Source organism: Corythoichthys intestinalis, chromosome 1, assembly GCF_030265065.1.
Source record: "Corythoichthys intestinalis isolate RoL2023-P3 chromosome 1, ASM3026506v1, whole genome shotgun sequence".
Lineage (NCBI taxonomy): Eukaryota > Metazoa > Chordata > Actinopteri > Syngnathiformes > Syngnathidae > Corythoichthys > Corythoichthys intestinalis.
This window is the reverse complement of record NC_080395.1, coordinates 53,827,916-53,853,496: the sequence shown is the minus strand read 5'-3', so window position 1 is coordinate 53,853,496 and position 25,581 is coordinate 53,827,916. Positions and strand designations below refer to the sequence as shown.

Below are 25,581 nucleotides of genomic sequence, written 5' to 3'. Positions count from 1 at the left end.
TAAATTTCAGACCTTGATTGTCTTTGATTATCTACCTTGATTTTAAATTTAAGATATTTAAAGACTTTAAGGACCCGTGGGAACTATGTCCTCGCAAGAAAATTGATTAAATTATGTTTATCTACAGTAGGTTTCCTTTTTTTACCCCATCCAAAAGCTACTTCTAAAACATATACAGAATTAAAAGGGATCCAGGGAGATGAATTTATCATATTAATCATGATATAATTTCATTTTAATGAAGCCCTTCTAAAAGTCCGTAAAGGATCAGATTTAAAACCTCCAAGTTCTTGTCTTTAATGTCGTGTGATTAATAAAGTACATGAATATCATAAATTGTTTAAATCAAATTCACGATTGTTTTTTTTTTTTTTTTTTAAATATTTCTTTTCAAAACTGACAACATTCACCAGGGAGATTTGTTTACTACATTAATGTTCACCTTAAGTCCATTTCATTCTTTCTCCTAACTGTGTATTTTTATGCAAATTTGCACTCATTATGCATGTCAGGACAAATTTCAAAATGGGTCCATAATGGAACATGTGCCTGTTCTAAACAAAGGAATGAATGACCATAGAAATGGAAAACACGTGATGTGTACAAAAACAAAGACGATGAAATGTTTTTTTTTGTGTTTTTTTTTAACGTGTAAAAAAATGTTTTAAAAAATATTTACTATGCTTTTCAGATGTGTAGTATAATAGGACGTACTGATGAAACTCACATTGCATCGTCTTGGCACTGTAGACATCCTGGACTGCTTGGTCTCAAAGGGCCTGGCTGTGATGACAGAGGATAGGCGACAGGATCCCTCAGACCGTCTGAAGCCACGAGGAAGGCTGGCTGAGCATGACCAAGAAGCAGCTCTGGTCATATGAGTTCTGGTGCCAGGAGCTGACTGATATCTACTTTTATCTCCTGATGTTTCACAAGGGCTTTTATGTGTCACAATTTGTGACATGCCTTTCTGGTCAGAAAAATCTCCAAAAGCATCAGCAATATCCACATTATTATCCGATTCTGATATTTTTGGAAACACAGGTGCAACTAGAGTAGTACTTTGGGCTGCAACTTCTTCTGGCTGACTGACATCAGTTAGAGACTGAACAGGAGCAGAAAGACCTTGGGCTTGGAACTGGGTTTGAGAGCTAAAAGCGTTGTCTTGTAGCGGGGTAGTTACTGCTGCTCCATTTAATGACAACGGTGCAAATTGGGACTCCTTTCCAATGATTTTCCCATCAGAGGGAGGCATGGTTCCAGCAGAGTTTCCCTGACAATGTTAACAATCAGAAAAAAAAAGACATTATAGGACAAAATTTGGCATTTCAACTTTTGCAATGGTTTTCAGTCTTGATAATGAATTGCATAGACTGAAAACTAAAAAGCGATCTACTAAGACTTTTGCATGCAATGACAAGTTTCAAGAAAAATAAGAGAACAGTTACTTTCCAGTTATTACGCTACAACTTTCCACTGGAATCCTGAAAATTTCTGGAAGGTTTCTGCCGGTACGCATCTTGCCTCTGCTCCCCGTAGTTGTCATTTGAAGTACTCTACTGTTTTGCCATTCAGTTCACCCTTATAGATCTTGCAACAAGTTCTTAACAGGGTTGTGGTTAGAGAATGTTGGCCTCCACAAATACATTATTTTTCAGAGATCATTCTGATTTCATTCAGACACCATACCACAAAGAGAGAGAGCGAGAGCGAGAGAAAAACCTATGAAGGGTGTTTTGGGGGATGCAATGTCCTGGTGTGTTACAATTGAGAAATTACGGTAGGATTTTCTTTGTGACAACAGCTGCAACTGCATTCTTGCCAATCTGCAGCAAGAAGGAAAATACCTTAAATTGAGTAGTCAAGTCAATATATTTCTCTAAATCTCCAAAATGACTTTACCAATAGTTGACACTAAAATACTAAATAGTAAATGAGTAATAAAAATTTAAATCAGAAAATATTAAAGCACTGATGACATCCCATGAATTAAATCCCCTCTAACTGGCTAGGAAAAACTACAAAAACCCATTCGAGAGAGAAGAAAACCCCGAGAAGGGACCACAGTACTGCGGGATGCAATGCATTTTCCTCCTTTTTAGAATAAATAATTTATAGACTGTACAGTAGTACCTGTAACCAGAGGTGGGTAGTAACACATTATGTTATATTTACTTGAATAACTTTTTGAGAAAAAGTTACTTCTAAGAGTAGTTTTACAAAGCTACACTTTTTTCTTTTACTTAAGTAGATTAGCTAAGAAATAACGGTACTTTTACTCTGCTACTTTGGGTTACACTCGTGGTTACATTTTTCTTCTTTGTTCTTCATATTAGATTTTTACTTTTTTTTTTCCAGCAATGCCAACAGTACATCTACGAGTTTCACCAATGAGATGTCACAGCAAAAATCACATAAATAATAAACACATAACTCCACTATACCAATCAGACTCAAGCTTGCCATTCTATGATCACGCCGGCCACGACGTGTTGTCTTTAAAGCACCGAAAAAAAATATTGAGACACAGCGCTACCCTCAATATGACGCGAAAGCGCAGATATTAACGTCTCTTCTAGTTTTTATGTGGCTGCAATTGACCACTGAAAACCGGTGATATGATCGTCTTATTTTCATAATAGGAACTATAGGTATTTATTATTCAACTAGGAACTATTTTCCCCACTAGAGGGCACTCATTCTTTTTGGACGAATGATGCTTCATTTCTGTATTTTGTTTCCCCTCTCGCCGGAATTCAATGATTTTTTTTAATTTTTTTTTTTCTTAATATAATACATTTTTAATATTTTTTTAGTATAATAAAAGCAGTTCATATAGATAACTGTGCTGAGGGAAAAATACCATTGTTTAAAAAATAAAAAAACACATTGTAAGCAGTTACTCACAATGTTACTCATTACATGAGAATTTTTTTTCACCAAACACTTTTTTACTTGGGTAAAATTTTTGGGTGACTACTTTTACCTGAGTATTACTATTTTTAAGCAACACTACTCTTACTTGAGTAAGTTTTTTGGCTACTCTACCGACCTCTGCCTTTAACGAGCAGTGGATACAGATTAAAATTTAGTTCTCCATTCAGTCATGAAGCAAAAAATGTCAACGTACCTGTGTGGGTGAAAAGTTATGGTGGCCATAAGTGGAGGTGAAGCTAAATGGCACCTCAATGGCATAGCTTCGAGTCAGTGGAGCTTTACTTTGTGTCCAGAAAAAAGAGCTTGAGAACTTTGATGGAGGAGATGCAGAATGAGAGCGTGGGGCAGGGCCGTGCCTTTGTGCTGACAGCTGGTCTCTGGGGAATTTGGATGTAATGGAAGAGGAGTCAGAGTAATGAAGGCAGCAGAAAAGATGGAGGATGTGTCACATTACTCGAGTTCACCGTGGTATACAGACAAGTGAGGTCAGCAGCCTTTCACAGACATTAGAAAACATATGGCAGCCAACTACAGACTTTGCCGTATATGCTTGCACTTTTCTGACTTCAATTTACCTTTCTAACTGCACAGTGTGGTTTTCCCTCTCTCCATGGTCATTCACAGCACCATTGGTCATCTTTTTAATGACATGTTCTCGGTCAAGAGACCTTCGGCGCAGATTGGACTTTGTACTCCTGCGGTGGTTCTTCCACTTTGTCAAGGCCTTATGAGCAAAAATTATTTTGAATATACTGGACAGTATAATGTAAAGCTTCACATGCATTGCCTTAGTTAAGAGAGTTCATTGTGAGTCCAATTTTAATTTAATACCCTCTAATGCCATCTCAACATTTTGATCATTTGCCATACAGTACATACATCTTGCCACCGTGCCTCACTGTCCCTGGCAGCACTGTGGCTCCTCCTTTTAACTGTTTCCGTGTTCTGGCCCTTGCCCATACACCCATTTCCTTCTGAAACCTCAGGTGAAGTTGGGATATCACTCAATGACTTGCTCCTATTGAACACACACACACACAAAGCCATTGAAATTAATGGAACTTAAATAGCCAGCTATTAGACACTGAATTGCAAAACAAAATGTGCTAGCAAACTCATGCATTAATTCATTTCAATTCACATTGACAGCTAATAGGTGTGTAATCCTGAAAGCAAGCGAGCAAATTCATCGAGATTCTTGGCCAAGCGGAAGTAAGAGGGTTGCATAAAAGTAATGGAAACTACATTCTGTCAGAAGTTGCCTTATTTTCCAGGGAGCATTTAGGCGGTGACATAGAAAGACTGACAACATTTGATGAGATGGAGCAAAGACAAACAATCACGTCATGAAATTGTCTGACACAAAATAAACAACCATAATGTTTGCAGCATGATCCTCTTTTTTGTAAAGTCAATAAAACAGAAGAGATGAATCTGCCACAAAGCAAATGTGGTCAAAGCAGCCATAGTTCAGATTTACACAGATTTCACATCACAGTTACACAGTTGTAAATAATCATTAGCTTTTATAATAATCTATAGCATTCATTGCTATTTTTAAATCAACAATTCATATTTTAGATGTGTACCATTTAAACCTACTTGACCCAACTGAAAAATGCAGAGTGATTTGGCATTGAGATTTCTACTAGAAATTTAATGTCCCATTCAGCCTGGGTTGCTTGCATTTGAAACATTTTAATAAACCAAGTAAGATGTAAACTATTATTAAATATGCATAAAAGAGGGATGCTGCATAATGAATTAAGATGGCAAAATCAATGTGATCTAGGAAAGACATGTAGAATGGGCCGGGAAAAAAAAATAGATGTGATTTGACATACTGCACTTTAAAAGGAATTAATTACAAACAAAAATTGCAGTAAAGTACTTTTGACCTGACAAAAACAAAAAAACAAGAAGTACTTACCCGTATTTTTCGGACTATAAGTCGCACCTGAGTACAAGTCACACCAGCCATAAAATGCCCAACGAAGAGGAAAAAAGATAAGTCACACCGGAGTATAAGTCGCATTTTTGGGGGAAATTTACTTGATAAAATCCAACACATAGAACAGATATGTCATTTTGAAAGGCAATTTAAAATAAAAATACAATAGAGAACAACATGCTGAATAAGTGTAGAGTATGATAATGTTACATGATGCATGAACAACGAAATGCGAACGTGGCCGGTATGTTAATGTAACATAGCTATTAAGACTTATTCAGATAACTATAGCATAAAGAACATGCTAAAAAGTTTACCAAACCATCAGTGTCTCTCCAAAACACCAAAATAACAGGTGAAATGATATAATAATGTGTTAATAAATTTCACACATAAGTCACTTCAGAGTATAAGACGCACCCCCAGCCAAACTATGAAAAAAAACTGCGACTTATAGTCCGAAAAATACGGTATACAGTGAGGAACAGACGTATATACACCCCTTGTGATTTTGCAAGTTTAACCACTAAGAAAATAGGTATAGGTCTGAAATTTCAATCATACATGCATTTCCACTTATTGACACATACTGTAATTAAAAAAAAAAAATCCGGAACGACATTGTATGATTTTTCAATCATTTATTTGTAATGTACTGGGGTTCATACGTATTTGTACCCCTGAGAAAATTAGTGCTAATATTTAGTGCAGAAGCCTTTGTTTGCAATTACAGAGGTCAGACGCTTTCTGTAGTTCTTCACTAGGTTTTCAAATATGGAAACAGGGATTTTGGCCCATTCCTCCACAGGAATATTCTCTAGATCTGTCAGGTTTCGGGGCTGTCAATGAGAAACACAAAGTTTCAGCTCCATCCAAAGATTTTCTATTGGCTTGAGGTCTAGAGACTGCCTAGGCCACTCCAGAACCTTGATATGCTTTTTACGCAGCCACTCCTTGGTCAGCTTGGCTGTGTGCTTCAGATCACTGTCATGTTGGAAGATGTAGCCACGACTCATCTTAAAGTCTCTGACTGAGAGAAGGAGGTTGTGGCCTAAAATCTGACGATACATTTCACCATTCATCCTCTGCTTAATAACGTGCCGAAAAGCGGCCCCAAAGCATGAGGTTTCCACACCCATACTTCACAGTGGGGATGATGATGTTGGGATTGTAGTCTGCTTCGTTTTCCTCCACACACGCCGAGTAAAGTGTGCACCAAAAAGTTCACCTTTGGTCTCATCTGACCATGTGACTTTCTTCCATGACCCCTCTGCATCATTCAGATGGTCCATGGCAAACTTCATGTACTGGCTTCAATGGGGGAACCTTCTGAGTAATGCATGATTTTAAACCATTGCACCGTAGTTTTGTACAGACAGTAGCCTTTGAAACTGCATCTAGCTCTCTTCAGATCGTTGACCAGCTCCCGCCTTGTAGTTATAGGCAGAGCCCTCACTTTTCTCATCATGAGTGATTCCCCACGAGGAGAGATTTTACATGAAGCCCCAGTGAGAGGTAGATTATCAGTCATGTTTAGCCTTTTCCATTTTCTAGCAATTGCTGCAACTGTTGATTTATTCTCACCAAGCTGCTTTCCAATTGTCCTATAGCCTTTTCCAGCTTTGTGGAGCTCAACAATTTTTTCTCCGGTGTCTTTCAAATGTTTCTGGTCTTGCCCATGGTAGAAGTTGGATTATGACCGACTAGGGTGCACAGGTCACAGTTATGAGCTCAAACGGGTGGTGGGTGGGTGGTTACTCATGGGGTAAAGGTGGACTTTTTTTTAAGGTAGACTGACAACTCTTTCAGTGTCATAATTATTGTTGATTGTCAGAGATACTAATACTTGTGAACCCCGGTCAATCAAAAATAAATTATTTTTAAAAATGATACAATGTGAGTTCCGGATTTTTTCTGAAAATATGTCTCTATGAGCGGAAATGCATCTATGAGTGAAATTTCAGACTACCTATTTTCCAAGTGGGTGAGCTTAGAAAATCACAAGGGATGCAAATACTTCTGCTCCTCACTGTGTGCATGTATAAATATATATATATATATAATGAAGACATAAACATGGAAATCCCAGTTACAAATTTCACCATCTTGCAACACTATGATTTGAGAGCATGAGTGGAGATTATGGTCAAGAAAATGCAAATCACAAGAAACTTCTTTAATAAGAGTTTGCCAGATAAAATAGAATATGGAAATTATGCAATTTTGTTGCAATCAGAGCACGCATAACAAACCAACTCCACTCTGCCAGCAAAATGAAGTATAATTTCTTGGCATGCCATAAATCTAACATTTTCTTTCTTGTAAAAACAGCTGATGTTATATTTGCTCATGATTAAAATTTACATGTGGTTGAACACGGGAAACAATAATATTTTAAGCAGTGCTGCAAACCTTTAAACTTGCTTTAATAGTGAGAATAGGAGAGTAGTCTTGTTTCTGTGAGTTGTGCCAATTCCTTTCTTTTGTGACATCAGTGTTTTCAATTTTCGCGTTGCATCATTGTAGCGTGTGGTTAGAAGCACTGTATTCTATATGGAGTTCAATTGTTTTTCACATTTGGAGGAGGATTTAGCTAGGCAGATGGTTCACTCTTGCTGTATGGTTGATTGATGGGGGTCTGATTTAAACATTTGTCGTTTAAAATTCCCATTGAAATTGACCATGAAAAAATAAAATAGCTGTGGGCTATTAGAACCTTAAATGAGGTGTTCTGTCAGATTAGAATTATACTCATAATTATATAGCTTTTTCCCCCAACATAAAATGCTGCACAAAGTGCTTTATAATGCTATATTTTATAGTTGTATTTGTGGACTAAGTGTACTGCACAATGAACTGCATTTCATAGTGTGGCTGCCACATTTTCTGTATTAAAATGCAGATACATTTATAGTATTGTCATTGTGTCTTGTTTTTGCGCAATGACATTAATATTTTTATTCATAAAGTGCTTTGAGCAAAATTTGTTGTATAGTTAAGAGCTATGTTAGCATACAAGTATGCTACTATGACAAAGTATGCTAATCTGGCAGAACACTGTTCACGCTGAAGAAAGCCTGTATTCCCGCTGATACTGACAGGGTTTTGTGAAGCTCAAATATTTTTTTCTACTAAATTCTAATGACTTTTTGTAATTTAAATATTAGAACATATATAAAAAAAAGCGTACCATACAATCCACTTTGAGCATGACCACATCTTTGACCTAACTTTCATGAAAACAAAATTTTCGTAATGATTTGAATTAATTTGATTTTGTCGCCGATACATATTTTAAGTTTATCTCTAAACCCCTTCCGGTATTCAGTTTCCGACGTTAAAGTGTTTATCCATTATATCGATGATTTTTCGCCTGCTATTTCTGCTATCTCTCTTCACTACCTGCCATCATGCTTGTGACTTCTTGCCAACCTGCCAACTAGGCATGCATGCAGTGAAAATATGTCAACAAAGACATTCCTATAAAACGTTATTGTGCACAGTACCTGGAATCACCCTTCAAAATAAGCGTTTATGGGTACAAAGAAAACACGCTGCCTCAATTTGTTGGGATCTATGCTTTAAAATGGAGCACGGTACTATGAGCACATACTGTACTAAATTTAATTCATTAATTTTTCTAAGAAATGTTTCCATCAAAAATCCCAAATTTCATGAAAGCACTGAGATCTCTGAGCTCATTCATGATAGTCTACAATAGGAACACCAACACCACCTATCGCCATCTGAATTAGGATTTAATTCAGGAATTTGGCAATAATGCATTTTGCATGGATGGTAGTAAAACACATTACAGAAGAAGAAAGCTCTTCAAGAAAAAATGTCACATCATTTGTGACTTCATTTTTTACCTAGTAAATGAAGGTGAGACCTTTCCATTTTCTTCTTTTTGTTTCCTCTGTAGGAGTGTCAGTGGGATATAGCCCTTGGCCAGCTGCTGCGTTGTCTCAGTCTTAAATACTTCTTCAGCTTCTGCATCACTTCCACAACCTTCGGAACAAAATATAACGCATACTTGTCGGTGATGGCTAATGCCTTTTAGCTGAAGCAAGCAGGGGCGTACTTTTAGTTTGCAGTGGTTGTGATGTTTACTCCATTCTACCCAGATTTGTTCATGATACCCGAGTCACTCATTAAGTGAGGCTAGCGAAAACATTATATTGTAGGCTATTCTGCAAAGTCCTAGGCCCATTAGAATTGTTACAGCAATTAGAAAAACATACAGTATAGTCTCTAACTATAATATAAATGTTTAAAAGGAACCAAAACAATGTGGGAATCTGAAAAATAAAGCTTTTTCTAAGAAAAGTACTTTGATTTATTAAGCCTAAAAGGGACCATATATGCTCATTTTGGGTGAGGGCGTTATGGACGATTAACCACTGACAAAACAGCACCTTCACTGTTTGCAGGTGGGGCTCGGGAGTCTGAAGAGTCGAAGCTGTCCACTGAATTCTCCCTCTTATAGCTCATCGTCCTCCCTGGATGACTACACTCTCGGTCAGCACCATCTTTCACAAACGCATTACTGCCCTCATCAAGAGCCTGACAGAAGACGGCATTAGTGATTTTGATGGATAACATGAAAAGTTTGACAAAACAAAAGCTGAAGAAAAGTATAAGACCTTGGCCAAAGCCAACCCCAGGAGCCCTTCGAAGGCCTTGAAGTTGAGCTGGGAACCACTGTAGGAATCATCTAGATACGCCTTGCGTCCCAACCAGTAGACTGTGATAAGAACCTGAAATAGAATCAAAAGGAAATTGTATGCGGAATCAAACCAAAGCAAACTTCCTGCTAAAGAAAAAGGCTCCTATCAATAAAGCTGTGTTTGACTTTTTTTTGCCATTACCGTTACTAGGTTTGCAAGAGTGTAAAAAAACAATTTCGCTACTTTTGTCAAATACATATTTTTGGCAGATGAAAGACTGACCTAAAAAAAAAAACAAAAAAAAGATACCACCTGCATGAAGAAAGGCTACAGATAGCTCACAAGGCGGATTCTTTTTTTACCCTTATAAAAATAAAACAAAAGCTGCTGCAGAACGTGACATGTTCTAATGGTGGTGGAGGTTTGACAAAACAATGTTTTCCGTCTCATGTTTTTTTCCCCCAGTCAAATTGAAAAGGAAGCATACTGACAACGACCTTGGCAAATACTATGATGTTTTATTTTCATGGATAACGAGTAAAACATGATTATCGTATACAGATGTGTGAATATTGTGTCTCTCTCTCTTAAAAGGGGTTACGGAGCACGATTCAAATCAGACACCTATTAGGATGGCAAGTAAAACATTGTAAAATATGTGCATGCTACAGAGATATGTTGTTAGTAAAAAAACAACAACAACAAAAAACACTTTAGTTGCTTAGAAAAATGCACAGTATGTATTAAAATTGCATGACAGAATAATTTTCAATGGACACAAAGTGACCTCAATTGCCTAATAGAAAGAAAAAGGAAGGGTACACCCCCTTCCAAAGGGACAGGCAACTAACAAACAGCCTCATTAATGTGTGCATGTGGTCAACCAGTGTGTATTGAAAAGGGGCTTCTGACACAACTATGCAGTTACATGAGCTTCAAAACATTTAAAAAATAACAGTGTATGCGAGCCAGAAAATCCATTCACACAATCAAAACCTCACATGTTCCCGCTAAGAGGCCACTTTACATTAATGATTCTGTAGAAAACAACCCATTATTGAGCATATCTAAATACACATTTGATGGTAGTGGGATTACTGCAGAATGAAGAAAAAAAAGGTGTAGTTTGCTGCTGACAAAAACTGGGCAAATGTTTGTTAAAATAATAAAAGCCTTCACTTACATTTTTGAGTCTTCGACCGCTTTCATTCCGCCTACATTTCAACAAGAAAAGGAGATTAAAAAGATTGATCATTCAAAAAACAAACAAAAAAAAAAGGATCTTTATTCCCACCAAACAAATAAAACGTGGAGAATCACAATCATATTTAATGCATTTATACAAATTACTTTTTAAACAAAACAAATAATCCACAAAGTTTGTGTTTAGGAACATTGTTCAAGTCTAGTTTAACATCATTGCTGCCAGTTTCTGAAAATAGATTTGAGCACGTATATTGGTCTTTTTTTATTTTATTTAATTGATTTTGTAACACTACATTCAGAATTCAGAACTAATTAGGATAAAAAATGTTTAACACATTGAATCAGTCTGCATGTTTTATAGAATGGTGATTGAAAATTAACCCCCTAATATACTTATGTACAATTTAATTGTAATATTATTCTATCTAGACCAGACATGTCCAAAGTCCGGCCCGGGGGCCAAATGCGGCCCGTGGTCAAATTTCATCCGGCCCCCAGTCTCTGTCCTAAAATCAATAACGTCTGGCCCGCACACGGACTTAATATGTTGGTCAGCAGTACTGCTACCAGCATATGAAGTAGCTTACACACTAAATGCTACTCATCATTTACCCACTAAAAGGCAGCAGCACTCTAAGCAACATTACCCCATGTGACCCTTTACTTCCAATTTTCTAAAATGACGACAATCAACAAAAAAAAAAAAAGAATTATATTGTTCTTAGGGCTTTCAAACGATTTAATCACAGCTTAAAAATTAATCGTAATTCAAACCATCTATAAAATATGCCATATTTTTCTGTAAATTATTGTTGGAATGGAAAGATAAGACACACGACGGATATATACATTCAACATACTGTACATAAGTACTGTATTTGTTTATTATAACAATAAATCAACAAGATGGCATTAACATGATTAGCATTCTGTTAAAGCGATCCATGGATAAAACTAGTAGTTCTTAAAAGATAAATGTTAGTACAAGTCATAGAAATTTGATATGAAAACCCCTCTTAATGTTTTCGTTTTATTAAAATTTGTAAAATTTTAATATTTTTCAATCAAAAAATAAACAAGGACCTCGCCATTGTTGATGTCATTACACCATGCTCACTCCCCAAACCCATGAAATCATTTGGACCCAAGTTTTAATAAAGTTTGCAAAATTTTCAATCAAAAAATAAACTAGTAGCTCGCCATTGTTGATGTCAATAGTAATTATGGTGCTGAAGCCTGAAAGTGCTGAAACCCATAAAATCAGTCGCACCCATGCGCCAGCGGAGGGCGGAAAAACACCAGAAAACACAAGAAAGAAGAGAAAATGACACTTTGCTGTCATTTCAATCTGTTGGAGCGGGGCATGTGCGATAAATGCGTCAAATATTTTAACGTGATTAATTTTAAAAAATTAATTAACGGCCGTTAACGCGATAATTTTGACAGCCCTAATTGTTCTACGTAAAACACGTCAGCCAAGGTCGGCCCCCCAAATTTTTACGACACCAAATCTGGCCCCCTTTGCAAAAAGTTTGGACACCCCTGATCTAGACTAATGACACCGCACTGAGAATCACGGAAAGACAGCACACAGGGGAATATTTTACAGTGAGCCCTCGCTCCTTTGCGCTTCAAACTTCACGCCCTCAGTCCATCGCAGATTTTTTTTCCAATTAAAAAATAAAAATAAAAAATACAGATGAGCTGTCCCGAGTCAATCGCGCTGCCTCACACTCCCACCCTCCTTCCCTCTCCCTTGTTGCTCTTTGTTCGTCAGAGAGTGAACTGGAGTTGCTTATTGTTGTCAGCGATGATTGACAGACCGTTAAGAGACTCGACCTTCAAAGCGCCTTATGCGTCAATCATTGTTTACCTTGTTAAACAGTTGCTGTGGCAACTCAATGTGTGTAAGTGAGCAGCTGGAGTGGATTTGAGTGGAAACTCAATGAAGCATTTAATAAAGACAAGCATTTTATTTTATTTTTACTTTTTTTAAATGGTTTGGGCGTCTACTTTTTTTTTTGCTTACAAACAATTCTCTGGGACAGTAACATGTTTAAAACTTATCATAATTATTACATTTAAATTGCTATAAAAATACAGTATATACATATATATATATATATATACATATAAAGGTTTTTTTAAATTAGACTTTGTGGAAAAAGGTAAAAAAAATAAAAAAGTAAAAAAAATAAAAATAAATGTTTTATATGTATCTCTTTCCAATGATAAATCCGATTAAATACATTGAACAAAAAAAAAAAAAAAAAAAAAAAAAAAAAAAAAAAACTTTTTTTTTTTTTTGGGCTACTTCGCAGATTTTCACTTATCGTGGAGGGTTCTGGTCCCCAATAACCGCCAAAAACGAGGAATCACTGTAATTCATATGGATTAGAGTAGGAGTCCACAAACTATTCCACATCGGGCCGCAGTGGGTTCTGGATTTCCTTCCAACAAAACAGGACGAGATCTTTGCACCAATCTGGTGTCTTACAAGTGTAATCAGTTGATTGTAGTGAGGTGATGCTTGTTTTAGCAGAAATCTCATTGGTTAAACAGCCTGTGCTCCATGGTTAGGAAGGAAAACTAGGACCTACATTGGCCATTAAGGACCGGTTTGGACACCCCTGGATTAGTCGCTCGATTTTGGCAAAGTTCAGAGTGATCGACTTCTTGACTATGTGCCCTTCATGGGAGTGGACATATTTTTAATGCTTAAAGCAGAGAAAGGAATGGTTGCTGCCGCATGTGTCAGTCTGAAACTGGGCACATTCTGCCGAGCTGGTTGCTTTGGTTTCAACGGCCTTTAAGCCGATTTTGGAGCGAACAGTTGCTCACTTTGTTATATTGAACTCTGAAACAATTTCAAATGACCGTTTATCCACAATCTGCTTGCTCCCATGATATCTGAAGCACATCGGCTTAAATTCGAGTGGGCATTTATTACTTTTCTGAAACAAAAATTGTTGATAATATGTTTTGAAGAATTGACAAATTTACTGGTTGCTAAATACAAGTGAATGAGAAATATCGTTGCATTGGCTCATCGACTGATTGCGAATTACCAGCATATGCGATTATTTGGTTTTAACTCTGCTTGACGTTGTGGCACGATTCTATTGTTTCAGACTTCGAGACAGGATCATGGTACCGAGTATCGCAATTTTGATTTCCATATCATTATATTTTTTTGTTTTCAGAGTCCTACAAAAATGGCTGAGTGTGTGATACCCAGTTAGCTGCACGTTATGTTAATTTTGGACATCCGTTTTTGCAAAGATGGTGGGGGACCATTAAAGAAAGACATGATCAAATTGACGCTAAAGATGAAGAACTGTCATGCAAAACTCATTGCTACATGATCTGTGGCCTGCAACTGGGCACATTCCTGTATATTTTAAACAAAATAATTGAGCTGAAAAGTATGGCGGACCAAATTGGACAAAATGTATTACCTAAAAGATCGTGAGATAAATACTTAAAAGTGTTAATTAATTCAAATACCAGCTCATTGAATGTAAAAACTGTTATTTAACTATTTAATTATTTCATGGATACATGTTGCAGCACTTGAATGAATTTCTTTAATCTGTCAAACTCACCCACCAAGTCAGTGGTGAGATTTATTTATACTGTATATTTTATTGTGTCCCATTTGGTCCTCCATAAAAAAGTCAACAAAAACAGATTCAATGTCCATACATCGTGTAACATACACAAAACAAATGAGAAAAATATTACAATATATGAATAAATAGTATTTTAAAACAGTTACTTTTCAATCACCCAGTATATAGAATATGATCGACCACTGAACCTGACTATTGCTCGAGTTGACAGGTCCTGAAGATCTCCCGGGTCAAAGAGCTGTGATTCGTTTAGTCCCAGTTTCCCACAAGCCTTTAGAAATACATTTATGTTATCCTGTGGATCAAAAACCAAAACAAACCAAAAAAAAACTTAAGTAAAACAGCAGGTTGACCTGTTACAGTAAATGTAATCCACAATTGATTAATTTAATGTCAAATTGTTGAATCTCACGAAATTACGATGAACCGATATTAAAAGTTTAATCAGTTAGGGGTTAGACAAACACTGCTTATAGGTACGCCATCTTTGACAGCTAACTAAAGCAAAAACAGGACAGAAGACAGCAGTTTGCACAATTTGCGGTGAACATGTGGATGATTATACAATCCATATCAAAGATTTTCACATTGACTTGTTCCATAGTAGAAAGCTTTGCCAGTATGCAGCTTTGTCTATGGGTCAAATATTTTCAGCACAATTACCATATTAACCTGGGCCTCTTCGCTACCTGTATACGTCTTGGCTTTTTAAGTCTTTTTTATTTTTTTTTGACCCAGTTAAAGGCTGCCAAAATATTTTTCCCCTCAGCTTGCTTTTGGTAGTTCTAGAAATTTGAATAACAGTGTTCACAGCCTAGAGTCATGGCAAGAATCTGAATTTGACCATGCTGGGAAACAACTTCACATGATCAGAGATTGAATTGTCATCGTGAATATCTAAATGATCGGATTGAAGCATAATTTCTCACAAGGCTTTGGAAAGGAAACCAGGCCAAATATGAACTCTCTGGTGACAACTTATCCTGATGAAGTAAAATATTTATATCGGCCACATGATGAAACTAAAACTATCTATCACTTACCAAACCAGCAATGGGAGTACAGTGTCGGTTTAGTTTCTTAATGATTCCGGGTTGTATTTGGTTGATTAAGCTATGGGGAAGAAAGAAAAAAGTCAATACTAAATTCTACAATCTTCAAACATATTTTGAGAAACAGCATCATTTCATAAATAAAGACATTTGTAATAGATACAAATATAATCGAAAGGAAAAAATCCCTTGCAAGTTGCAGTCAGTCATTGCTATGTATAAGTGTGCCAAATCTTAAACCAGAGTGTTTCTCGACAGAGACACTTTGATCAGACTTCCAACATTATGCAAAGAATTTTATTTAAAGCAGGTAAAACATTGTTTACAATGAAAAGAACTAAGAAGTTGTCAAATCCAAGGATATTGCATAGTGCATGGGGACTATGCAAATATTTAGATAGTAGTTTAGTTTAATTTTATGTAGGCAAATGATAAGTTACAGGAAAAAAAAATCCAAACTTTTTTTTTTTTTTAAAGGGACTATAGACCCTTCTCACATGACGTCACAACCACGCCCCCGCGCCATATTGTCCGTCAACTCGTCGTGTTGATGCATTACCGCTACGTAAATTCCTCCTATTATGGCGTGTTTTTCTGCTCGTTAACATTAATAATCAAAATGGTGAAGGCGTGTGTGGCGGTCGGTTGCAATAACAGAGAAGATAGACGGAGAGACTTGAAGTTCTACCGTATTCCGAGAGACCCGGAGAGGAGAGCGAGATGGACTGCTGCAATTCGACGAGAAAACTGGGCTCCAAACGATTACCACAGATCATGTAGTAGTCATTTTATATCTGGTAAGATGCATTTAATATATATTTAGAGGGTTTTGCGCGGACAACCACAATTAAGATCATTGCTAGGCTAATCGCGGACAACATATCGTTTCAAATTCAAGATGCTTATTTCTTCCACCATCTTTATTTTTTGAATAATATTTAGCTGGTAACAAGTGACAGAAGCTGGCCTCGTCTACGGATCATCGGTTTAACAGGGGTGTCCAAACTTTTTGCAAAGGGGGCCAGATTTGGTGTGGTAAAAATGTGGGGGGCTACCTGGGCTGATTTACATAGAACAATACATTTAAAGAAATTTTAGCAAGCCCTTCTGTTTGTCACATTTGCTTTATTATTATCATTTTTAATTCATAATTTCAACAATCTCGCCTTTGTGGCGTTCTCTTTCGACCCTCGGGCTCTTGCGAAATACTGCTGCTGTGAAATTAAATTAGCTTCAAGTTGCTTTAATTTCTCCTTACGTATCTTCCGCGACTGTCTCTTTGCAAATGAGGCAGACACAGTTGTGTATTTTATTTAAGAAATAGTCTAATATGCACCTATCCTCGATGCGTCGTAGTCAACTTTTTTTTTTTTTATTGATTGTCGCCATTTTAGAAAATTGGAAGTAAAGGGTCACACGGGGTAATGTTGCTTAGAGTGCTGCTCTTAAAGTTTTTCAAAGTTTCTTGAGAATAGGCTGAGTTTCTGTGGACAAGATAGTTGTAGATATCAGCGTAGCAGATGTCAGGCAGAGACGCCGAAGACAGCGGGTCGAAAAACATCGATTTAGGCATCAAATATGGATCTGGCGAATGGATAAACTGAAGCTTTTCCACATAACGCCTTTTATACAACGCATCCAATGAGTTTACAGCGTTAGATAACACAGGGGCTTCCATGAATTGCTCTATAAATTGCACGACTAATTGAAACCATTGAGAATAGGGCTAAACAATGACGGACAATATGGTGGCCGGATACAGCAACACGTCATTTTGTGACGTTGGTGAGTAGGGTCTATACGGACTTTGTCACTTTTTTACTCGTGACTGCCACCTCTGGCCTAAAGCGTAACTGAAGCTTGTACAGGGAGTGCATGCTAAAACAAACATAAAGCAACAAGCTTTGACCCATCAAATCAGCACCAGAAACTTAAGAACACTGTGTACCAAGTCAAGGTGGGTTACAAAATGTTTTTGCCAAGCTGAGGCTCAGGGAAATAGCACTGTTTGCTGGGACGCGCGTGGGCGTGCAAAGCTGTGTGTTCGCCCAAAGTGGTCGACCCAAACCCTCTCTATTGGGGCAGTCTCAGTTAAAAAGTCAGGTCTACGTGTACTCATGCATGGACTAGAGAATTATTTTATTTACATGTCTGAAACTAACCCTCAAAATCCCGTTCAGTTCAATTAAATCAGTGTTGTTTTCGTCAACAATGACTTTAACGAAAATAATTCAAAGAAGAACATTTTTTTCATGACAATGACTATCTAAAAACATGGAATAAGAGACTAGAACACAACGGGACGAATGCCGGTTTTCGTCTGAGGAGACGACGAGATGAAAATGTGACAGTTTCTGTCATATGTTCATGATGAGTGACATTTTCATATTGTACGTGGACTACGTCAGCTTGTATCGTAGCAGCGTTTGGGTCGTGTCACTCATGTGCGATGTGCTGCCCCTCACTCTCCTTACCAGAGTTTAGGATGTGTTTCGAGCTAGGTTGGGCTCCATCTTGCTTGTTGTTTGGAAGCACTGTAGTATTTCTTTTCTTATCTTGGCAAGATAGAATATGCAATGCTGCTTTAGCCTTTAAAGGTCGGTGCCGAGTGATCATCACACACAAAGTGTAACTTATCCCGTTAGCATAGCATTTGCATTAGCATCAACTATAGCGTGGTGAGGACAATCTTAAACGCTCAGATTTTTTTTTTTTTTTTTTTTTAAACACAGTTTGTGGCTGATAGGTGGGTTTAATTGAAATGCACTGCATTTCCTGCTGAGTGTGTATTATCATTAAGTTGGCGTTGTCCTTGAAGACACTACAATATGTGCTTGTCTATGTTCATTTGAAATTGTTGGAAACCTTTATTTTTTGACTAAAGACTTTGAATTTCACAGACAAAAACATTTTGAGTAACTGTCGACTAAAACTAGACGAAATGTGTATGAGATTTCGTCGATTTAAACAAGACGAAGACTAACACATTTTGAAATGACTAAAATAGGACTAAGACTGATAAGTATTTTTGTCCACAAGACCAAGACAAAAATTAAAAGGGCTGCAGAAAACAACACTTAAAGTTTTTTTTAAAAAAAAGCAATTCAAGTTGTTTCACTTGTTGTCTTTTTTTTTTTTCTTTTTTTTCCTTTTTTAAGATTTTTTGCTGTTACTGCGTCGGTACCAAGGTCCTTGGTCCTATGAATTGAAGTCAGAATTTGGGTATTGTAACAACAACAACAATGTACAGTATATACAACTGCAGCAAAATAATTACTTACTCGCAAAGCAGAACTCCATTCTCAAGAGCTGCACGGAAGTCACTGCTGCCAAATGATTTTCCTGTTACATCCTAAAACATAAAAAATGCAATTGAAATTGAGTAATTGAATACATTGGACTAATTTATTTATCTTAACAAGAAGTTTGGTCTATTGTCAGCCATCTGATATCATTGTAAGGAAACTGTTGGAAAATTATTATGCTTGAAATAAAGGTAGATGTCTTGCCTCTCGACATATTTTTTTCTGTTCTGGCACATTTTTTTTAATAGGCAATCACAGATGGCAGACAATTGCTGATTGGAAACTATCTTGGGTAAATTCTTCATTGCTAACATTTTGCAAGAACAGCATACAATACTCAAACACTTTTGTAGCATCCATCTGGGCTTTAGATTCAAATGGTCTTATAGTAAAATGATTAAAACAGTTTCATACAAAAAAATTTGGTTCAGTTCCTTAATGTATCAAGTGATGGCATCTTCAAAAAGGAAAAAATAATAAATTTCATTTAAAAAAAAAAAAAAAAAAAAAAAAAAAAAAAGGAAGTGCTAAACAAGATGTCAATCCTGAAATGGCCATGAAAAAAATGCAAAAAACACCAAGACTGTTGCTGGAAAAGTTAATTACAGTACTATAATTATCATACATAACAGGGGAAAACATAAGATGAGGGTTTTAGTAATCAGGACACAAAATGGGATTCAGCTCTACAAAAAGACCTAAAAGCCTATTCTTCTCCCTCATTAGTGGCTCAAGGAAGCCACAGTCACATTTTAGCAAATGTGTGCTCAGCATTAAGAATGATACTTTGAGTGGCGTTAGGACTTAGGTGGTACCATAATTACATATATTTAAGTTAATCAAAATGTCAAGGTTGTGTTGTGCAAAAAAAAAAAAAAAAAAATTGTAGACTGCGCAATAGCAAATTAGAAACTTGCAATAAATTTGTATTTGTTTACTGAAAATTTAAATAAAAACAAGTACTGTATGTACATATTTAAATCAGAGTGGGTTTCATGACAACTGTTTAGAAAGAAAGGTTGTTCTTCAATTGAGGCAGAAACCAAATGACAATCTCATTGTATAATCTCATTGTATGAGTCCAAACGGTTTCCTCTGACAGATGAACACAAATACAGCATACATTAAATTAAAATACTAAAAAAAATCTTTGCCTTTTTAAACATTTGGCACAGAGTAGGTCTAGAACAATTACTCTACCAACTGATCAAAAGAAATACACAATGGTTCCATCCTGCCTTGAGTGCACACATACACACACAGTTTGTCCATCCTTTTATTTCACAGGCTGGGGGGAGAGAATGCAAGATTGGCATGGGCTTACTGCCAAACAGCACTGTGCACATTCTCATTATGATCGACTCAGACACCAACACCCTATTTAGAGTTGGTCAACTTTCAGAGTTCACACTAATTTGAATTGATTGGATATAGTTCATGCTTTGCAAAATCTGCAATGCCTGGACAGCTGCCAGCTCATGGAAACTAGAGCACACGATTTGAAACCAAAGCCATCAAATGACCAAATCTGCATTAGTGTATATCACTCTCTGACTGCACAAGAAGCTAGACAAACAATTAATTAATACTCTACCATTCTTAGAAACACATACAGGGGTTGGACAAAATAATGGAAACACCTAGCATTTTGGCATCATAGTCGATGAACATAACCGTTAAAGAATGGCATGATTCTCATGAAGTTGAGCATGTCGTATGGCCGGCACAATCCCCAGACCTCAACATTATTGAGCACTCATGGTCAGTTTTAGAGATTCAATTAAGACGCCGATTTCCACCACCATCGTCTCTAAACGAGTTAAAGGGTATTCTGACAGAAGAATGGCTTAAGACATTTTTGGAAACAATTTAGAAGTTGTATGAATTGATACCTCTGAGAAATGAGGCTGTAATTGGCGCAAAAGGCGGACCTACATCATATTAAATTAGTTTTTGATTATTTTTTATAGGAGTATCGATTATTTTGTCCAACCCCTGTGTGTGTGTGTGCGTGTGTGTGTGTATGTGACATACGCACACATATTATATATATACATTATATATATATATATATTAGTGCTGTCAAATTTAGCGCGTTAACGGGCGGTAATTAATTTTTTTAATTAATCATGTTAAAATATTTGACGCATGGGCGGAATGACCCGCTCATGCCTTGCCTCAAACAGATTACAATGACGCACTTGAAAGCTAAGAGGCAGAGAAAGGTGTCTTCTTTTGTGCTTTTTCTTAACAAAGGTATACCACACGCGACGTGCTGGCATTTTGTTTCTTTATTAGCACATTCAGCTTCAACATTAACACAGCTTAGGGCTACCGGGAGGCCGTAACTCTAACTCACTTCTGCATCATTTACAGTTGTGGTCAAAAGTTTACATACACTTGTGAAGAACAATGTCACGGCTCTCTTGAGTTTCCAGTTATTTGTACAACTCTGATTTTTCTCTGATAGAGTGATTGGAACGGATACTTCTTTGTCACAAAAAACACTCATGAAGTTTGGTTCTTTTATGACTTTATTATGGGTGAACAGAAAAAAGTGATCAAATCTGCTGGGTCAAAAATATACATATAGCAGCGCTAATATTTGGTAACATGTCCCTTGGCCATTTTCACGTCAATTAGGCGCTTTTGGTAGCCATCCACAAGCTTCTGGCAAGCTTCTGGTTGAATCTTTGACCACTCCTCTTGACAGAATTGGTGCAGTTCAGTTAAATTTGATGGCTTTCTGACATGGACTTGTTTCTTCAGCATTGTCCACAAGTTCTCAATGGGTTTTAAGTCAGGACTTTGGGAAGGCCATTCGAAAACTTTAATTTTAGCCTGATTTAGCCATTCCATTACCACTTTTGATGTGTGTTTGGGGTCATTGTCCTGTTGGAACACCCAACTGCGCCCAAGACCCAATCTTCGGGCTGATGACGTTAGGTTATCCTGAAGAATTTGAAGGTAATCCTCCTTCTTCATTATCCCATTTACTCTCTGTAAAGCACCAGTTCCACTGGGAGCAAAACAGCCCCACATCATAATACTACCACCACCGTGCTTGACGGTAGGCATGGTGTACAGGGTGACCCAAAAAAAAGTTTACACTGCCATAATACAACTTCAATGCCATGTTTATTCAACTTAGAATTAGAATTTAATCACAAATTATACATTATTGTAAAGAACATGTACAGTACACTCTATTTTTCAATGTGTCCTCCCTTAAGTGTCACAACAGCCTCCAGGCGCCTACGGAACACTTGACAGGTCTTCTTTATGTAGGATGCTGTCATCTTTTCCCAAGATCTAACAATGGACCTCTCCAAGGCTGCCACAGAAGTTTGTGGCTTCTTACAGGCACTGTCCTCCACAGTTGCCCATATGGTATAATCCAGGGGATTGAGATCTGGACTCAGGGGTGGCCACATATCACCTTGTCAATCAACTTTTTGGTCCGCACAGATCGGCACTTCCAGACCCAGGTTTTCGTGAGGCTGTTCCAGTATCTTTCAGCTACTTTTTAACTTTGTAGACTGCACATCTGGATATTCTCAGATTTGCTGCAATCTCAGTAGGTGTCAGACCGGCACGCAGCAATTCAGGTACAGCTAAAGTTTTCTTCATTTTCAGCAGAAGCACAGGAATTGTAGAGACGAGAGATTACCAACTGCATTGAGTGAACTTAATGAATCACTTAAGCATGACAACCTATTTAGATATGTTTCAATGGCTTTTAAACAAGCAGTCAACTGAGTGTAAACTTTTTTTTTGGGTCACCCTGTACTTGGGGTTAAAGGCCTCACCTTTTCTCCTCCAAACATATTGCTGGGCATTGTGGCCAAACAGCTCGATTTTTGTTTCATCTGACCACAGAACTTTCCTCCAGAAGGTCTTATCTTTGTCCATGTGATCAGCAGCAAACTTCAGACGAGCCTTAAGGTGCCGCTTTTGGAGCAAGGGCTTCCTTCTTGCACGGCAGCCTCTCAGTCCATGGAGATGCAAAACATGCTTGACTGTGGACACTGACACCTGTGTTCCAGCAGCTTCTAATTCTTGGCAGATCTGCTTTTTGGTGATTCTCGGTTGAATCTTCACCCTCCTGACCAATTTTCTCTCAGCAGCAGGTGATAGCTTGCGTTTTCTTCCTGATCGTGGCAGTGACAAAACAGTGCCATGCACTTTATACTTACAAACAATTGTTTGCACTGTTGCTCTTGGGACCTGCAGCTGCTTTGAAATGGCTCCAACTGACTTTCCTGACTTGTACAAGTCAATGATTGTTCAAGTCAATAATCACTCACAAGAAATTGCTAATTCGTGTTGCTGTATGTATATTTTTGACCCAGCAGATTTGATCACTTTTTCTGTTAACCCATAATACAGTCATAAAAGAACCAAACTTCATGAATGTTTTTTTTGTGACAAAGAAGTATCTGTTCCAATCACTCTATCGGAGAAAAATAAGAGATGTAGAAATAACTGGAAACTCAAAAGAGCCATGACGTTATGTTCTTCACAAGTGTATGTAAACTTTTGACCAAAACTGTAAGTAAGCATTGGCGCTGTGTACACTTCAGGGTGCCTCGGATAATTCTATATCAGAATATTACAAAAGGCGAGTGGACAAAGGCGTTCATTGGACTGCGCCGTTTATTGGCATCAGCTTCGGCAACTCCTTCATAACAAACTTAAGTATCATTTAGTGAAAGCACAACAAAAGTAATATCTCTCAAAAAAAAAAAATAATAATGTTCACAAAAAGAAAAGCGCTTCAATCTGTATTAATGAGGCCCTATTCTCACACAGTTAAACAAAGAGAACTGGCATTCCCTATCAAAATAGCTATTCAAAATACACAAAACTTACTCAGACTTTGGTCAAACTCTACTTAAACATTTCGTTTAGTTCACCAAATACATTGGATGGCAATATTTAGTCACAATAAACAAAATATCAGCGGTCTCGTACGTTGTGAAGCCAGCACTCAAATGACGTGAATTACAATGGATGGACCAGTAAACAGGGAACTATGGCGTCAGTCGAGGGACAAAACACACTATTTGGCTTGATTTCTAAGTTAGTTTAAAACTCGCCATTGACACCTTGTGGTGTATTTCAATCACTACCTTACGAACAGTTGGGAGAACAAATATTTGATACACTGCCAATGGGAAAACCCATTGGCAGTGTATCAAATACTTGTTCTCCCCACTGTAGTTAAAGACACTGTGGAAGAACGGCAGGGAGCCCATGTGACGTCCCGCTCGGCGACGTCAACAATGGCGAGCTACTAATTTATTTTTTGATTGAACATTTTATACATTTTATTAAAACGAAAACATTAAGAAGGGTTTTAATATAAAACTAGAATAACTTGTTCTAACATTTATCTTTTAAGAACTACAAGTCTTTCTATCTGTGGATCCCTTTAACAGAAAGAATGTTAATAATGTTAATGCCATCTTGTGGATTTATTGTTATAATAAACAAATACAGATCTTATGTACAGTATGTTAAATGTATATATCCGTCTTGTGTCATATCTTTCCATTCCAACAATAATTTACAGGAAAATATGCCATATTTTAGAGATGATTTGAATTGCGATTAATTACGATTTTTAATCTGTGATTAACTCGATTAAAAAAAAAAAAATCGTTTGACAGCCTATATATATACATATATATATACACACACACACACACACACATATATAAATGCAAAATAAATATACACACATTTTAACACAGTATAACCAATAATGTAAACATTTGACACTCAACAAACATATTCCAATGAAAAGAAAAACAAACTAAAAAACTTGACAAAACTGAATAATACACAAAACGTTTTATTTCCCTAGTTTAGGGGACCCTGCCTTCATTTATTAGCGAAAGCTCATTTAGTTATCTTTGAGTAAATCAAATTCTACACATGTGTGACTTCTCACCTCAATCCAACGCTGAGCTTCATTGAAGGCATCCGCGCAGCTGAAAGTGCTTTGCTGGCGCCACTCCATTAGGTTGGGATCTGAACGAGCAAAGCAAACAACTCCACAACAATACTACACACTGGCGCAACGGCAAACAATTGCAACGCGTTTTGTGAATGAATTTACTTCTAACTACATGATACAGTAATATGTCACTGCTCAGTGCTCACCAGTGCATGTGTGTTCCCCGCTAATTGGTGTCCAGAGTATCACTCAAGTGATCCTTCGTCTTTCCTCAAACTAAGCCGTGATTCGAGAAAAAAAACAAAAAGACGATTGGAGGTCACGCCGCCGCCCGCGCCCACTCAGAAAAGAAAACACCCAAAAAGTTTTATGTGAGGAGGACCAGGGCCCCTAGTGGCCTCACGAAGTACAACCTTCTGGCGCCTAATTTTGGCAAATGGGTTAATGCAAAGACAACCAGATGTATTTGTTGTAGTGTGTTTAAAACAAACAAACAAACAAACAAACAAAAAAACACCCATTGGACCAAATTACAGTACTATTAAAAACAAAAATAGGTTTTCATTAAAAGTTATGCATATGTTAATGTACTTTTAATATGTTTATGAGACATTGCAATGCAGGTTTTTGTAAAGAGCAAAAAAACGTAAACTATATAAAGTACTTCAATATGATGATGCAATGAAATGATATTCAAAATACTCAATTGTTTTTCTTTCTTTTTTTTTTCAAATTTACTGTTTTTATTGATTATTTTACTCGTTGGTAATGAATGTCCAACCAGTGTTTTTGAATAACCACACATTCCCAGAATATATTGAAATGTTTCCACTACTACTGTTGCATCTCCAACATGCATCTCCCAT

General features: G+C 37.0%; 1 protein-coding gene across 3 annotated transcripts in view; it reads right to left on the bottom strand.

Moving 5' to 3' along the window:
• LOC130926780 (LIM domain only protein 7-like) overlaps nt 1-25,082 on the bottom strand; it is a 38,867-nt gene extending 13,785 nt beyond the window's left edge. For 2 of the 3 annotated variants that reach the window (XM_057851986.1, XM_057852007.1), the window contains exons 1-13: nt 24,922-25,081; nt 24,710-24,789; nt 18,730-18,800; nt 15,440-15,509; nt 14,585-14,691; nt 10,742-10,772; nt 9,535-9,648; nt 9,307-9,454; nt 8,761-8,899; nt 3,817-3,955; nt 3,513-3,661; nt 3,131-3,314; nt 728-1,273 (exon numbers count right to left, since the gene is read on the bottom strand). In XM_057851986.1, coding sequence (XP_057707969.1) covers nt 728-1,273; nt 3,131-3,314; nt 3,513-3,661; nt 3,817-3,955; nt 8,761-8,899; nt 9,307-9,454; nt 9,535-9,648; nt 10,742-10,772; nt 14,585-14,691; nt 15,440-15,509; nt 18,730-18,800; nt 24,710-24,778 — 1,767 coding nt within the window. In that variant the 5' untranslated portion in view covers nt 24,779-24,789; nt 24,922-25,081. Of the gene's footprint in view, nt 1-727; nt 1,274-3,130; nt 3,315-3,512; nt 3,662-3,816; nt 3,956-8,760; nt 8,900-9,306; nt 9,455-9,534; nt 9,649-10,741; nt 10,773-14,584; nt 14,692-15,439; nt 15,510-18,729; nt 18,801-24,709; nt 24,790-24,921 lie in introns of all 3 variants that reach the window. The other variant, XM_057851996.1, reaches the window with a different exon arrangement.
• Between the last annotated feature and the right edge of the window lie 499 nt (nt 25,083-25,581).